At 39.8% G+C, this 17,490-nt stretch overlaps 1 protein-coding gene across 2 annotated transcripts in view; it reads right to left on the minus strand.

Annotated features, from left to right (window-relative positions):
- Positions 1 to 11,054: 11,054 nt before the first annotated feature.
- Positions 11,055 to 17,490, minus strand: part of DYRK1A (dual specificity tyrosine phosphorylation regulated kinase 1A) — a 144,353-nt gene continuing 137,917 nt past the window's right edge. The window contains exons 12-13 of one of the 2 annotated variants that reach the window (XM_077479908.1): positions 12,088 to 12,714; positions 11,055 to 11,268 (exon numbers count right to left, since the gene is read on the minus strand). In XM_077479908.1, the coding sequence (XP_077336034.1) occupies positions 12,103 to 12,714 (612 nt within the window). In that variant the 3' untranslated portion in view covers positions 11,055 to 11,268; positions 12,088 to 12,102. Of the gene's footprint in view, positions 12,715 to 17,490 lie in introns of both variants that reach the window. The other variant, XM_077479907.1, reaches the window with a different exon arrangement.

A 17,490-nucleotide genomic window follows, 5' to 3' on the forward strand; every position in this document is an offset into this window, starting at 1 on the left:
GTTTAAAAAAAAAAAAAAAACGGAAAAAATTAAATTGCAACTGGACTTGGTTGAACTGGATTTTTTTTGTTTTCAACCAGACTAACTATGTAACAATATGCAACACCTTCCTGTAATAACTGGCATGAGTCCTTACTTCCCATAGCCTTTCTACAAACAAGCGGATCCCAGTGATTCTGCTGTTTGCAGAACATGGTGAACACATGTCAAACCATTGCAGTTCCAACAGCAGGTAATACCCAGAATCTATGCGAGAAAATGAAGGTCATAAAAATTGTGGCTTTTCAGTTTTGCTAATGTAAACAACTGGACATAGCAATTTCAGAAAAAAAAGTAATGGGCAAGGTCATAAAAAAAACAAAAACACAAAAACAAACAATTAAAAGTTTTTTTTCCTTTTGTATTTAAATCCAAAACCTTTAATTGTGTGCAGACAGTAAATATTTTTTTGTGCTATTAAAAAAAAAAAAATGTGGTTACTACCCAATTGATTTCAGATTTGAGCAATAAAAGCATTGAATTGAAAAAAAAAAAAAAAAAAAAAAAAGAATATTGATCAAATCTGAAATCAATTGGGTAGTAACCACATCATTTTTTTTTAATAGCACAAAAAAATTTGCTGTGCACACATAAAAATTAAATCATGTTTTGGATTTAAAAACAATAAAAAAAAAAAAAAAACTGATGTGCCTTATGTAAAGCCCTGACTAATCGGTGACAAAAGAGTTCAGGTAAGTGGGAGGAGCCACTAAAGACTAAGAAAACATGTCTTGCTCTTCAGGGAAAAAAAGTTCATGAAGGGTAGTAATGTTGCCAAGGACTGACTGCACAGGAAAATGTGTTAATAGCAAGGTCATAGTCATTAGATCTGCCTTAAAAAACCCTGACAGGAGTCCCCCTTTAACATTTCTTCATGACGGCAATATACCACCAGAACCCAACTAGGCATTCACTAAGCAACTGAAGTTAAAGGCATTTGTGCGTTAAAACTGATAGAGCAAAATAAAGAAAAAAATATATTTAAAATAAAATAGCCAAAACAAAACAAAAAAAAAAAAAAAAAAGTTTTAGTGTACACCGAAATATCAGTCCCAATTCATCTTCACCATCAGTGAAAATTAAGTATACATTATTTGGCATTTGTGCCATTTTGACAGTTTAAGATTGACTACAAATATAACCTAAAAAATATTTTTGAAAAAGAAAACTGCATAGAAAAAAAATCCAAATTCCAAGGATTCTATTTTCATAAAATAAAATAAAAAAACGTCTGAGAAATTATTCAACGGTTTATCATACATAAGACTGCATGACTATAATACAAAGGGCGTTTTTTTTTTTGTTTTTTTTTATCATTTAACGTTACAATATACACAGCAAGTCCGGACTAGATTGTACAATCTGAACACAGGTAATAGGTACCTTTCTCATGCTGTTTGTTTACAATGCACAGACATCCTGTAACCAAACTGTGTAGTAAAGCAGACAGAAGTGGATTGTGAATGAAAACCAAGGGGATTGTGGGTAAACTGGTGGAACTGAATTTTGTTTTTTTTGTTTTTTTAAGAGGGCTAGGCCACACAAAATGTATATTTCCGTTTTGGATAGATGCTGAATAAAAGGAATGGCTTCTTTGCATCACTCAGGGACTCTTCCAACTGGTAATGGAATCTCCAGAAATGGGGTCCCAGAGACATACGAGGCAATACGCGATTTAAAGTGACCCTGTTGCTAAACCGTAAAATTTCAAATGACAAGAGGGGGAGGGTAAAAAAAAAAAAAAAAGTGTATTAATAATACTAGGTATTGGTAATAGGTGGTGACTTTAATCGTCGCTCTTTTGCAACTCTACAGCCACCACTGGAGGCCGACACTTCCTGGTGTGTTGAATGCTGAGTCCTCCCCGCTGAGCAATGTGGTTCCAACCCACCAGGACATAGTACTAATATACTAAGCAATGGATGGAACCACAACCAGCAGGTAGTGGGTGGTTCCACCTGCCAGGACACAAAACCAATATAGCAAGCAACTGGTGGAACCACAGCACTCAGCAGAGAATGTGGCAGCTGCTCATCACTTTCCTGCTATTGTCTATTATGAATATATATATATATATATATATATATATATATATATATATATATATATATATATGTGTGTGTGTGTGTGTGTTTTTTTTTTTTTTTTTTACAGACTACTAGAAGTTCGTTTTTTTTTTTTTTTTTTTTCATTTAGCCAGCTGTCTCCAATTACAGAGAAAGATTCAAATGGACTGGCCCATTAAAAGCAAGGAATTAGAAAATATTACTCCACCCAAATATAAGAAAGAGGGGAAACACCAAGCTTGGATATTATAACTGCCCCTGCATGGCAACTGACGGCATGATTGTGCAACAGAAGTATCGCCCTCCAAAGTTTGCAATGTGAAATGCCACACTCGCCGACTGCAGCATTGGTCTCTGCAGGGCAGAAGTAGGTACTGTGTTCACCTAATGTCACAAATGTGTCAGCTGGTGGAGCCATTGGCTGAGGTGTGTTCAGTAAACACCTTGCAACCTATGCAAGAAGTTGGATGCATTCAGACATTACCAATGCCTCACCCTCCATTTGAACAGGCAATATGAAATGAACACAGAAGCTGACTAACAGGGGTGAATGTGTTTGCAGCACACAATGTCCTCACACTGCCTAATAAAGCAATCCAGCAGCTAATTAGCCGCTAGAATTGCTTTTACAAGAAAGCCGACCTCCAGCTGAAAAAAAAAATACCATCATCTCGGTATAACCAATCACTTGACAACCAGCAACGCACCAGGCTTTGAGTGGTTATACCAAGATGATGATTTTTTTTTTTTTTAAGCTGAAAAAGAGCTTCAGTTCATGTTTACAACTGTGCTGGAATAAACCTATATTTGTCGCTACCGTGTCATTTTCAAGATGTACAGACATACTAGTGAAAAGATGCACATACTGCCAAACTCCCAAGTGGTGTCATAAATATCAGACTGTATTTGGACATTACACGCAAACTGGACTGGAGGTGTCCAATCAACCGCTCTCTTTACAGTGCCAAGTATGCGCCCTCACACAATCCGAAAGCACAAGGTGTTTATGACTGGTCAGATCATGCCCACAAATCTAAATGGCATCCAACATCAATAGCCAGCTCATTGGTTGGAAAACAGTATCATGGCCAGTAGACTCTCCCCCCCCCCCCTTTTACTCACATAGGCTGGAAGGTGCCGATCACTGCCTGAGCCAGCCAAAGTTCCCAGGATGGGAAGACCATCAGCCAGTGGGGAGGTGTCTGGTCTGGTCAGGAACTCACAGAATGAAAGGTTCTCCATGTAACCATTACATGGTATGATTCACTTGTAATCCTTATCCTTCTACATTTGCAAACGCTGTGTGCTTAAAAAGGGGGGGGGGGGGGGGGGCTCAGTGCAAGCTCTGACCCTACCTATGCCCAATCACAATACTCACAAGATCGATCTTTTTGTATCACATTACTTTTATTGCAAAGATTACGTAAGAGAGATACAGCAGCTAAGCAATCGATCTCTCACAATGTTACAATTTAATTGCTTAGCTATTAGCAATTAATTTCCTCTCTTCTTCTCCACAGACTTCAGTGGGAATAGGAGATTAGTCGCTGAGCAATCTCTCATTTAGGAGATTTTTGGGAAAGTATTTTCCTCTGAGGACACCCCTTGCCAGATTACCTGATAAGCCTGACCTAAGCCTAACCTAACAACTGGCCAACAATCTTCCCCAGTAGCACTGAAGAGTAATTAAAGAGTAATTCCACTTTTTCCTGAGGAAAAGACATTCTCCTCTAAACAAGGATTTTAACAAATAATGTTGCAGATTCCTACCTTTTGCTACTCTGGAAAAAAAAAAGCTGTTTGTTTCTGTGTTCATGTGCCCAGTGAGCCTGTATGGGAGTGATTTTGCTGCACCTGCAGGGCTCTAGTGAGAAAAATTGCAGTGTCTGCATCCCTTTAGGGAATATTTTGTTACAAATGCCATTTTTGTTGCAAGGGATGTACAAAATCGATTTTGTATCTTAGTGCAGACTTCCTTCTGTGTACAGAATTGCCTGCATGTAGCCATATTGCATTACATTTTACAGAAAATTACAGTTCTGCACTTTGAAAAAGGAAAGGTAATTTGTTATAACATTCAATTACAATACGACTTGCGTCACAATTGTACACACTATATATTTTTGGTTTGCCTTTTTTTTCCCCAAACAAAAGCGGAGTTACCCTTTAAAGAGATATTTTACTGTGTAAAATAAGGTAAAATTGTATCTGTAGGATTCCTATGCCAAACCTCACGTCATTCAGCGGGTAAAATGATTTTCTCCTTTAGATTACAACAGGTCCACCTGGACGGCACAAATCTAATTTGCAGAATGACTTCCATGTTACATTTTACGGCTCTTCGCTTACTCTACGCGGTAAACAGTCATTCCTATAAGGATTTCATTCCTAGGTCATCTATATTTTGGGTTTAAAACATGGCTTTCTGGAACCTCTGCTGATCTAGTTTTAAAAGAAATGCTGAGAATTTCAGAGGTCATTGCTTTAACAGCTGCTTGGTTTCCTTTGGCGTATGTCTACTGGCCTTCAACAAGACAATGATTTCTAATCTGGGCTAAGAAGCACAGTCCTAAAAATCCACTGGAAAAGGGTTTGTCCAGAGTTGCACTGGGGAAAAGAAAAACAAAATAAAAAAAAACTCCAAGCAGTGTTCACTTTTAGGCTGTATGTTGCAGAGTTACAACACCAAGCTGCAGTCTGGGAAGGAACGGGGCATGTGGGCAAGCTTTCACTTTAATCCTGATTCTGTCACTAGTTGAACTCTTATTGCTCTCTCAAAACACAAGCGCAATTACACACAATATAATGATTCAGGCTCCATTCACACTTGTGCAGCTTGTCATGAAACTTTGATCATCAAAGTAGCATGACAAGTTGTTCCCCATGTTTTCCAATGATACCCATTCATATAGGCAGGACTTAAAGTCGCAGAGACTTCAAGAGTAGTTCATGCACTACTTTGGTCTGATTTTCATACAACCTGTTAACATTGAAGTCTATGGCCCTCAAGTTGCATGAAAGTAGTACCTAAATGTTATACAATGCAACTTGTGTGCAACAGTTGTCCATTAACACTGGTCAAGCCAAAGTCGTATCCATGTTGCGTCAAAGTTGCAGTCTGTGCAACTTTGGGGTCATACAAGTGTGAATGGAGTCTCAGAGTCTAGCTAAAGTATGACCAGATCACCCATACACAGCCTTGGTCTTTAGCAAACTTTGGGTGGATGGGGCTGAAATTGGTCTTTCTAGCGAATTGGAATGCTGTATGAACACTGTGCGGCAATGCTAAAAAATAGCAAGACATCAGGTGGTAGAAGTAATTAAAAGGTCACTACCACGATTTAGGATGTGGATTATTCCAGTAAGAATCCTGGACCGGAATTAAGGCTTTTCCACCCAAATGATGGGCCAACTTTTGCCACTCCAGCCAAGCTACTGTTGTCACAGAAATATATTTTGGACCCTGTATTAGATACATAAGATATGGCGAAATCATTCAGACCAGTAAGAAAAGCAACACGTGCAAAAGCCTAAAGTACAGTATGAGAAATGCATTTTGATGTATAAAATGTAATTTCTGCAACACTCTGGCAGAGTTCATATGTGGCAGTCTGGAGACTGAACTGGTTTTTCACAATAGCAGCCAACACTGACGTATTCATGGGTTCTTCTCCTATGGGAACTAAAACTTGTGTTTGATAGTGGCAGCAAGACCAAACTTTTAACCAGACAGATTTTAAGTTGGGAGTTAGAAATTTAGTAGGACTTTAAGCCCTACTCTGCCCACACTACAAGGGTTAAAGTGGAAGTAAACTCCCCTATCGTTTTCATCCACGGAAGCTGCCATCTTTGCCTCTGTTTAATCTTCAGCTGCCACGGTGCTGCACATGTAATCTGTTATGACACCAGCCATTGGGTGGTTTGATAGTTTGGTTAATAGCACAGTCAATGTGCAGTTAGCATTCCAGGCATGCCGTTTTTTTTTAAACTGTTTAAATCGATGGGTTTACTTCCACTTTAAGTGCTCATTTTGCTCAGGGGAGAGGAGAAAAAGTCTTATACTCAACTGACCATAGGTTCAACTCTGACCATAGGCATTCAACTCTGCATTGGACCTGCAGCTGACCAGCTTAAAAAGCTGGCTTTGCATTCCCATACACTTGTATATGCATGCAAATGCCACTTGAAGCAGAGGGCTCTAAAAAGGCATTTGCAAACTTGTAGGTTGGGCTGGGTATAAATTTCAGTCTCTGTCCCCTGTTATTTCCCTAGAAATAAACTTTATATTCTCATACAAAGATTTCCTCCCACATTTTGCCCTGATGGCTGTCTCAGACAGGAAGTGATGGAATTTCTCGCTGAAGGGGACAGCAATAAAAACACATTTATTTAATAGCGTGGAGTTGTTGGATCAGCTGCAAAGTCCTAGTAACATCCACACCCTATAATTTCTTGTTCTGGTGGCAATGGCACAGAAAACGAGGTTAGAAAACGAGGTCCCCAATGAGGACATATACAGCAACAAAAAGGTTCAACCCTCCAAACTATCAAAATTAAACTAGAGTTTTGACTGGAGTTGGGCTTTCAAGTAAACCTGTCACAACAAACACTGGAGCTGCCAATGCTAACGGTATTCTGATAATGCTAGTTGACTGACCTCCTGATTTTGATACTTTCTTAGCCACTGACTGGAGACAAGTATATTGATCTGAAAAGTTAAAAGGACCCTGAATACCTTTCCAGAACTAGTGGATCACTATGACAGCCGAGCAACTAGAATTTACACAGGGAGAGTTTTGCAACTACATCCTCTGTGTTCCTCATGCGGCAGGTTAATTGTATATTAAATCTCCACTTTCTAACAAGTTCAACACAGTAAAGATGGCCAGAGACACTGAATGCTTCTTAGACATGTGGACATGACCAGACTATCGAAATATATTTGGGTGGCTGGAATATTTGCCTATGACAGTGATGGCAAACCTTGGCACCCCAGATGTTTTGGCACTACATTTCCCATGATGCTCTGGCACTCTGCAGTGTAGTGGAGCATCATGGGAAATGTAGTTCCAAAACATCTGGGGTGCCAAGGTTCGCCATCACTGGCCTATGACAAAACTTCCTCCCTTCCTTTCCAGAGCTCCTTTAGCTGGCAGTGCAATTAGCCTGAATTGGGAAACCAAAATCATCAAAATTCGCATTGAGCATTTTCTACCTAGTTTGCTTCCTTATACCCGTGCAGGCTCTTGATGTGTTCCTGTTACAGATGGATAAATGTTAAATCTTTGCTTCTTGCCTTGAGAAAGTGTAGACACATGGAATGCTTTATTTATGCGAGCATTCCATGGCCAACTGATTTCAGTTGTGCCCCTACTGGGTCTACAGGTCCCCGGAGGCAAACAAGCAAAGCTGGAACATTTCTCATTTGACACAACTGATGCTTCAAAAGCTTGCATAGCTTACAATGGACCAAGATAGGTAACAAATACTATTCGCTCTTAGCTGTGCTACAATACTAGACAGAGGTGCAGTGACAATTTGTGGTGTCTGACAATAGAGCGTTACAGTGTGGCTTCATTGAGCATTATAGTAAACAGATCTGTGTAATGATTGTATATGTATTGATAATGAGGCTTGGATCACAAAGTGCATGAAACGGGGAGGGACTCTTTAGCCTTTTACACATCAGGGTTCCTCTTGTGCAAGTGCAAATTGCAGAACAAAGCATTTGTGTAAGTAAATTTCCTAAAGCCTTTAAAACACCTTCAGCTCCTGTTTGATGTAATGCGCATATCTTAATGGTACTGTGGGCTGTCACTTTAAACAAATCAACAGCAAGCTTCAGCAGGCTTTTAGTATGCATCCGTACCACCTGAACCACCTCCGGAGTACCACCTCCGTACCACCTGAAACTTAAAATATTAAACCCTAAGGTTTTTAAGCACTTTCACAGCATGCAGCTCCAATATCTTTTAAACCTTGCCTATGTTCCAGTTTAGAGGAGGAGTAAACTCCCATGCATGATTTTTAGCTATTGGTAAGGTTATAAGGCGGCTTACCTATAGGTGGTGTAAATAAAGATATTTACTGTACATTCAGCCCGGGGACATCACTGGCACATGCACTCTGAAGGAACAGCCACCTGTGCCGTTCCTTCAGAGTCCTTTGCCGTAAACGGCAGCTCCCGCACACAGTGACTTAATTGCGGCTCCGCCCACTCACACACCCGGGTCTGTGAACCCCGGAAGGAAGAGCAGGTGAAGATGGAAGCGCCTTCAGCGGTGATAGCACGCCGCTGGGAGGCTTTGTTTTCAGGTAAGATTCACATGATGTGAAAGTATGTGATGCATGCTAGCACATTATGACATTGTCTTGCATTTTTTTGTTGTTTTTTTTCAAACACTTAGCGGTGTACTACCGCTTTAAGCTTGTACCGTGATCTGCGGCCTCAAGTTTCCCGTTTCAGGATGGATGCTTTCTCTTGCAGAGCCACCTTCACATGCAGTGTCTTTCTACACTCTGTGCATCAATAGAAACACAAAGCCACGTAGTCTACGGTGGCAAGGAACTGCTTCTCCTACCTCCTCCAGCACACCCCTTCCTACTTCAAGTTAACAGACTGAGGGGAGACTGCACTGTCCACTGTTAACTCTTTCCTATGAAGGCTGGAAGCTCAGTTAAGCATGACAAAGAGAGAAGGAGCTAGCAGCATCAAAAGTTGTAAACTGCAACTTTTAACAGTTTACTGGGGGAATGTTTATTTTATTGTGCTCAATGTGTTAAGCTAAAAAACACAGAGGGTTTAATACTACTTTAAGAAAAGCTTGGTGAAGACTACTAGCTAATTCAGCACTTTAATTATAATCTGTACTTTACATCCCCAAACTGGTGCTTTAAAGGCTTCAAGAAAGCTGCAGAAAGTCCTATATGTGCTTTGTAAAAGCATTGCTCCTATACAAGCTGAAGCCTGCATACGCGGGGTCTGTGTGTGCTCATCAACGTCAAGCACATTCAAGTGTACGTCAGAGCAAAATTAAAATATATATGCTGTATGCAATAGAAGCCGATGTTGCCACAATTTATCCCATTAAGAATAATGCAAGTAGAAAAAATAAAAATTGTTGACCTGCCAAAAATCTAGAGAGCTCCTAACTTCCTGTTTGAGCTGAGAACGCTGCCTCTGCCACACTGAAATCCCAACCAGAGTTATCAGCCCTGCCTGCTGGACTACAGAACGCCACCGATCCACTGCCTATTTTTCTCTCTGTATATTGATTTCTTTCCCAGTAAAACAATGCTATGCTCCTGGCTTCCAAGAGACTACCCACACAATCTGTGTAGTTAAGAGCTTTTGCTAGATGTATTTCTAAGGGGGGCTGCCCACATTAGCAGTAACTGAGCTCCCAACAGCTGCCCATGAAAGAACTTTATAAGCCTGGTGATGCCACCGCAGGGAGTAATAAAATCTGTTTTTCACTGCAGGAACAAAATAAAATAAAAATGCCGGGGCATGTTTTAGAAGGCAAGATGGAAGTTTAGGGGTAAGTTTGTGCAATGCCTGGACGCTTAAATGTCCAGATTTGGACAAAGTAGAGATCAGTGAATTCTCATTTGATCCTGGTTTCGTCTTGCCTAAAATGCAAGAAGTCCTGTGAAGTAGTATCCATTTTTCCCACATATAGCAGGGGGTAGAGTCATTCCAAGTTAGTAGACAACAGGCAATTTTAAAGCTCAACTGAAGACTCCGTATAATGAAATAAAGTCAGGTTGCATATAAAATAATAAATATTCTCTTCTTTCTGTGAATCTTTACATACTAAGTGCTGCAGTGTTAAAAAAAATAAAAATAAAATACACTGTGCTGGCAGCACATTGGAGAGTCGGAGCGCAGCTCTCACAAACCGCAACTCGAGTCTACAGTCCTCCCGCCCCCCTCACACTGCTCCAATCAAAAAAAGTGCTGCTCAGGGAGCAAGAGTGATGTTGATTAGAGCATCAATGGAGACACTAGCTGCTGCTTGTGTGAGAGCAGCGGTCTGACTCTTGAGAGCATTATAATGTCTGACTGCATTGCAGTAATAAATATGGAGGCTTCAGTTGGGCTTTAGGTAGACACCGTTCACACCTGCTGCAACTGACAACAGAGAGGGGCTCAGAAAACTGAGGTGCCAGGTGATTTTCTTTTTTTTTTTTTTAAAGCACTGGCAACCCGGCTCCTAAAAATTGCTTCGTCCTGACATATGTCTAAATTAAACCTTAGAATATCACTACTCTACTGTTTAAAACGACTTGTGTGATTGCTATTATGATATATTTTCATGTTCAGGACAAAAAAGGTTACTGGAAAGTATTTAGCTAATATTTTAAACAACTGCTCCAGTTCTGTTTAAGCTATAATACAGCCATAACTGCCAAGTGATATAAAAAAAAAAAAAAAAGTTCTAGTTACACCTTGTGTCAAAGTGCAGTACTGCTACATTATTGGTTACAGATCTATGTGCTATAAAAACAGCTTTGGTACAATAAATTATCAAAAAAAATTGTATAATTCACAGCATAATTGTGAGGCAAACAAAAGCAGTCACATAAAACTCTGCATTTTTTTTTTTGTTTTGTTTTTGTTATTTCTGTCCTTAACGTTCAAAATGAACTGAAGACATTTTTGTGCAGAAGTGATAGTGGCGAGACCACATGCCTAGAGAAAACAAAAAAATAATGCAAAAAGTATTTAAAAAAAAAAAAACAGGGATAAAAAAATAAAAACTAAAATAAACCAAGAAGGGACACAGGTGTAGTTATTACCATCAAACGCAAACCACTACTTCTGTGACCTTCAACCATTAAGGAAGTCAGCTTTATGACACACGCAAAGTGACCTTGGAAAACTCTACAATTAGTGGGTCACAAAAGTCTATTTTTTTTTATTTTTTTTTTTTAAAGAAAGGCCGCTTGAATTATCCCATTCTGGTTTTTATTTTTATTTTTTTTTCAGCATTAAGGACTGTCTGCAAAAACATGTCCAAAAGTGATTGCATCTGAAACGGCAGGCTCTTCTGACTCAGAGTCCAAAATCCATAAGGCCAAAGGTTCTCCCAAAGACCAACTCTCAGACCTTCCCAGGTACTGGCCAAAACTGACCGCTTGATTGCTTCTCTCAGTGCACCTTAAAACGAGACAGGATGGTTTTTACAGTTTGAGCTCACTGGTCTTCAACTGGCAAGACCCACAAATTCCCATTAAAATTGCTGCTTTTTCTTCCCAGATTGACACTAGGAGACACTGGTAAACCGCCAATTTTGGATGGTGACTTGTACAATGTGACACAATTTAACCGTCCCTTTACTTATGGGTTGTCGAAGGTCCCTCCTTAATACAGTACTGCATTTTCTGCGCCCATTTTTATTTTTTTATTTTTAAGCCCCAAAAAGGACTAAAGGGGTGCATTTCTCTAATAATGTTGCTTTTTTCATGTTGGCAACTGACTATGTTCAGTATAACTTACTATGGTTAAAATATATAAATATATATATGTATGTACAAATACATATATAATTTTTTTTTTTTTTTAATTGTTATAAAATAATTGCGATAAGAGTGTACAGAGTTAAATGGGGGGGGGGGGGGGGGAAGCAAAAGGAGAGGTGATAACCCCCCGGAGCCATCCAATAAATTGGGTTTGGACACAGCTCTTTAAAAAAATAAAAATAGTTTCAACTTCATTGTCCCTTTGCAATCATTTCAAGTTTAAAAAAATAGTCAGCTTTTCCCTGTTGTAGCGGTTAAGTGTGTTTATCTCCTTCTGATTAAAGCAGCTTTTGCACTTTGTTTTTTTTTTCTTTTGTTTTCTTTTTTTTTTTTGGAAAACAAACAAAAACGCAAAAACAAAAATCACCACTTCTTAAAAATAAAAGAAAAAAAATAAAATAAAAAAATAGAACAAAATAAAGAAAAAAATAAAATAAAAAACACACAAGAAACAAACCTAAACTGAACTTAGTCACGAGCTTGCGACAGGACTCTGCTGAACACAAACTCCTGTCATGGGAGATTCTTCTCTATCAATGCCTTGCCTCATTGTCAGATGTCCCTCAGTTACATAGTGGGCAGGGCCTGTGTTTGTAGAATATTGGTACGTCGGATGGCCAGTGATGCCAGTCTCTTGGCGAGGATTTGAATAGACTGTTAAGTTAAGGTCCATAGTTCCATTCTGTCCAAAGTCCAAGGTGTTAGCAGCCATAGGGCGATTTTGGTAGGCCTGGTTGCCTTGGTTGCCAGTAGACGAAGAGGAGGTTGAGGAAGAAGTAGTTGAGGAAGACAAGGATGTCATGGAGTGGTGGCTATGACCGACCTCCATAGAATCTTGGGTGGAGGAGCTGTTGGATGGGGAATTGTAGACTCTGGGCCTCGTTCGGCTGCCCAGTGACTGTCCATGGTGGTGGTGATGGTGGTGATGATGGTGGTGGTGAGAACTATTCCCATGATGATGCGATACGTTTTGTGAAGGGGGAACGTGAAATGTTGTCTCTTGGACTGGGTGGGTTTCAATGGTGACTTGTGTGGGTGCTTCAGTGACAGTCCAACCCACTGGTGGAGGAAACGGTTGTCGAACCTGCAATGAGAAATTGTATGAGATATGAGTAAATATTTCCGATGTCAATATAAAAATCAAACAAAAACAAATAATTCTGCTATTCACGCTACCGACCTCTTCTTCAAGAATGAGGCCCTAACAGAGAGAAAGGCATCAGAGGGGTGAGCAAGTCTAGAGGGCATTAGATTCTACATAAAACAATAACGTTTTCCTGAATCTTTGATGCAAGCAGTTGTGCAGCCTGCATGTTGAAATTTTGCCCATTGGTGCATAAATGTTTTCAGTATCAGGCGTTATCTTTAGAGGCGATAAAAACAGCATCATAGCCCCTCTCTCCCTGTTGGAATGGATACAGGATGTGGAATGCTTAGTTATCATCAGGCCCAATTCACTAGGGCACAACACATGAAAATAGTTATTTTCAGCCGTGAGATCGTTTTCTTTTAGCTTTTCCTGGCTCTCATTGTTGCAATTATTAACCATTATGCAAATAACAATGATTTAGATTCAGTGAATTAAGCCATTTTTCTATAACAGCATTCAATCGATCATCCTCTGTAATATAGTTGAATTTATTACAGTAAGAAAAGTAAAATATGAAATCCTAAGAGGATAACTAGTCATTATTTTCATAATTGATTAGTTGGTCGATTATTGTTTTGATTAATTTGATAAAAAAAACCTCAGTGTGGTGTGCAATTTAGTTAAATATGTAAAGTTTTCAAAAATAATTTTCTTGAATATCTCTATGCAGCGCTAAATAGAAATAACTAGTTATATGGTTAGTGAACAAAATATCAAATCCACTCTGAGAATAACAGACAGAAGAGATATACAGCTGGTAAAACTAATATTGAACATGTCACCATTTTTTTTAGGTAAATATATTTCTAAATGTTCTATTGACATCAACATTTTCCCCACGTCAGCAACAACCCACACAATCCATACAAAGACACCAAAACAAGTTCAGAATTGAAGTTCTGTGTAATAAAAATGGAATGACACCGGTAAAAAAAAAAAAAAAAAAAAAAAACGCATCGAAAATGCCAACTGAAATTTATTTAATACTTCGTACAAAAGCCTTTGTTGGTAATGACAAATCTCAAGATGCCTCCTGTATGGAGAAACTAGTCGCATGCGTGGCTCAGGTGTGATTTTGGCCCATTCTTCCAGAGTCTTCAAATCTTAAAGGTTTCGTGGGCCTCTTCTATAAACTCTGATCTTTAGTTCTCCATAGATTTTCTATTGGATTCAAGTTAGGTGATTGGCTGGGCCACTCTAGCAGCTTTATTTTCTTTGAAACCAATTGAGAGTTTCCTTGGCTTTGTGTTTGGGATCATTGTCCTGCTGAAATGTCCGCCCTCGCTTCATCTTCATCATCCTGGTAGATGACAGAAGATTTTTTTCAAGAACGTCTTGGTACATTTCATTCATCCGCCTTCATTGATATGAAGTTTGTCAGTACCGTACAGCCCCACACCATGATGTTCCCACAGCAAACTTCACTGTCGGTATGAGGGTGGTTTTGGGGTAATGTGCAGTGCCATTTGACCTCCAAACATGGTGTGTATTATGGCATCCAAAGAGTTTAAAAGAAGATTTTTTTTCCCCCCAGAATCATACTTACCTCGGTGGATGTGGCATCAGTCCGATGCTGCATCTGTCCCCCGGTGCCTCTACACTGAGAACCGAGCGATCGAACATCACCGATCACTTGGTTTTCAGAGCTCCGCGAGCAGAGAGCTGTAAACTGTTAGTCACAGCTCTCTACTCTTCCTCCTCCTCACTCATTGGAGTGCTGGGCTGTGGAGGGGGTGGGGGTGACCGGCTCAGGCTCTCAGCTGCTTTGCATAGAGGCTAAACCAGGTGTCAGTGCAGTTACCTGGCAAATCCAGACTTAGTTGTCACAATGACACGGAGCCTGGACTGACATCCATAACATCAGGCCATCAGTTGAGACTGAACCAGCTGATATTAACTTGCACTCACAAGAGGATTGCTTTCTAATTACTGATGGATTGCAGCTGGTGTCTTGCTTTTGGATGCCTTTTTGCACCTCCCTTGCTTCATGTGTTCAATACCCCCCCCCCCCCCCCCACCCCCCGTCCTTCCATTTTATTACACAACTTAATTTCTGAACTTATTTTGGTTTCTTTGTATATATGGATTGCATGCGTTATCAACATGTGGTGAAAATTTCATGTCAAAAGCACATTTAGAAATATATTTACCTAGCTACAGTGAGGGAAAAAGTATTTGATACCCTGCTGATTTTGTACGTTTGCCCACTGAAAAAGAAATGACCAGTCTATAAAGGCCCCTTTTACACTAGGGTGGTTTTCAGGCGCTACAGTGCTAAAAAATACCGTATAGTGCCTGAAAAACACGGCCCCTTTCACTCCAGTGTGAAAGCCGGAAGGCTTTTCGTGTTTCTTCCATTTGCGAATAATCACATCAATTGTTGTCACCCTCTCACCAAGCTGCTTGGCGATGATCTTGTAGCCCATTTCAGCCTTGTGTAGGTCTACAATCTTGTCCCCGACATCCTTGAACAGCTCTTTGGTCTTGGCCATGGTGAAGAGATTGGAATCTGATCGATCAATTGCTTATGTATACAGGTAACAAACTGAGATTAGGAGCACTCCCTTTAAGAGACTGCTCCTAATCTTAGCTCATTACCTGTATAGAAGACACCTGGGCGCCAGAAAACTTGCTGATTAATAGAAGGTCAAATACGTATTTCACTCATTAAAATGCAAATCAATTTATCATTTTTTTGAAATGCGTTCTTCTGGATATTTTTGTTGTTTTGTCTCGCATTGTTAAAATAAACCTACCATTAAAATTATAGACTGATCAATTCTTTGTCAGTGGGCAAACGTACAAAATCAGTAGGGGACCAAATACTTTTTTCCCCTCATTTTACCTGTTGTCACCAATATATGTTAGTAGCAGCAGCATGCTTTTTGTAACATCTGTCATGATGATAAAACAAAAAGTAGCCCTGTATAGTACAAAAACAGCAGAAGAGCACGTGTGTGCGTGCGTGCGTGTGCGTGTGTGTGATATATATAAATCTTTTATAAAGTAGTACTATAATGCACAATACTGCTAAACATTTAACTTCACATTTGTAATGCCTTATATTAACTCCAGCTTCTCTGGGTTCAGATGTTGATCTTCCCTGCACAGAGCCCTTAAAGCCAAGATGTTATACTTACCTACTACTGTGTAATGTTTTTGCACAGAGCAGCCTTCTGGCTCCTCCTGCCTTCATGGTGCACCTATAGCAAGCTGCAAAGTATAGTATAGAGTGCCCTTATAGCAAGGTAAAAGAAAAAAAAAAAAAAAGCCTTCTGTGTTTAGAATCACTTTAAATCCCTTCCTTCTCCTGCCCAGTACTACATGTTCCATAAGGAAGGCATTGCTCCTCACATAAGCGCTCTGTATGCAGGCTAACTAATTGGCTGACCAAATAATTGATAATGAAAATATTTGGCAATTATTTTTATAATCAATTATGTCCATTAGTTGTTTCAGTCCTACTGCTGACAGATCTTATTTTTTCCTTTTCATTTTTAACTTTCATATTAAAAAGTGAATTTTTTTTACCTTAAAGTGGTTGTAAATTATGATTTTTCCTAAAATAAGAAACATGTTATGCTTGCGTCGAGTAATGGTATTGCACAGAGCAATCCGTTACCTCCTCTACTGGAATCCCCCTGCCTGACGCTGTCCCCTCCTCCTTTTCTCAGAGTGCCCCTACAGCAAGCTGGCTGCTGTGGGGGCACTAGTGCAGGCCACTCCCCAGCCAGGCTGTGTACATCCAGACACACACAGCTCCATTCGGCCACGCCCCCTGCTCCCTTCTCACAGGATTTGACTGACAGCAGCAACAGCCAATGGCTCCAGCTGCTCTCAGAGCCTCCTATGAAAACAGGATGAGCAAGCAGCGCTGCTGCAGATGGACACATCGTTGGATCAAGAAACGACTCAGGTATGTGTAACTACTACCCTACCAGACCAATTCTTTCACTTCTCTCCTACATGTATAAATCATCATCGCTAGAAAAATACTTTGAACCCCCAAACACTATATATATTTTTTTTTAAGCAGCGGCCCTGGAGAATATAATGGTGGGTTTTACAATTTATTACGTTGCACAGTATTTGTGAAGTAGTAGTTTTTAAATACAAATTTTTTGGGGGAAAAAAATGCACTTTAATTAATTTTGCTGCACACAAACACAATATACATATTTTTTTTTGGAAAAACAGATGATGTTACGCTCTGATGTGCGTGGCGATACCTCACATGTGTGGTGCAATCACAGTTTACATATGCATTCAGATTTGCATGCATCGGGAGCACTTACATTTTTTTTTAAATTAAAGAAATTAAAATTACACTTTTTTTTTTTTTTTTTTTAATGGACAACATGCCTTGTGATATAATGTGCAGTTAAATGTCCTCTTTACTGAGACATCTGGGGTCTATTAGACCTCAGATCTCTCCTCTGCCCTTAAAAGCATCTGAACAGAGATCAGTTTAAATAATACTTTCACTAGGCAGTAATGGCTTGTTTACATGATTCTGGCGAAACCACAAATGACAAAATACTCATCGCTTCCAGTTTCTTAGACCATAGATATGATGGGAGACGTTCCAGTCCTCAGTTACCTCTATGGCAAGACGGCGGAATCGCCAGCTTCAGTCCCAGGCCACCCAAAGGCTATTGCTTTGGGTGGATTTTTTCAGGGAAGTGGCACCGGCCCCATGCAGAAGTGAAC

This window comes from Lithobates pipiens, unplaced genomic scaffold, assembly GCF_037356315.1.
Source record: "Lithobates pipiens isolate NorthernLeopardFrog02 unplaced genomic scaffold, aLitPip1_a1.2 Scaffold_16, whole genome shotgun sequence".
In the NCBI taxonomy this organism is placed as follows: domain Eukaryota; kingdom Metazoa; phylum Chordata; class Amphibia; order Anura; family Ranidae; genus Lithobates; species Lithobates pipiens.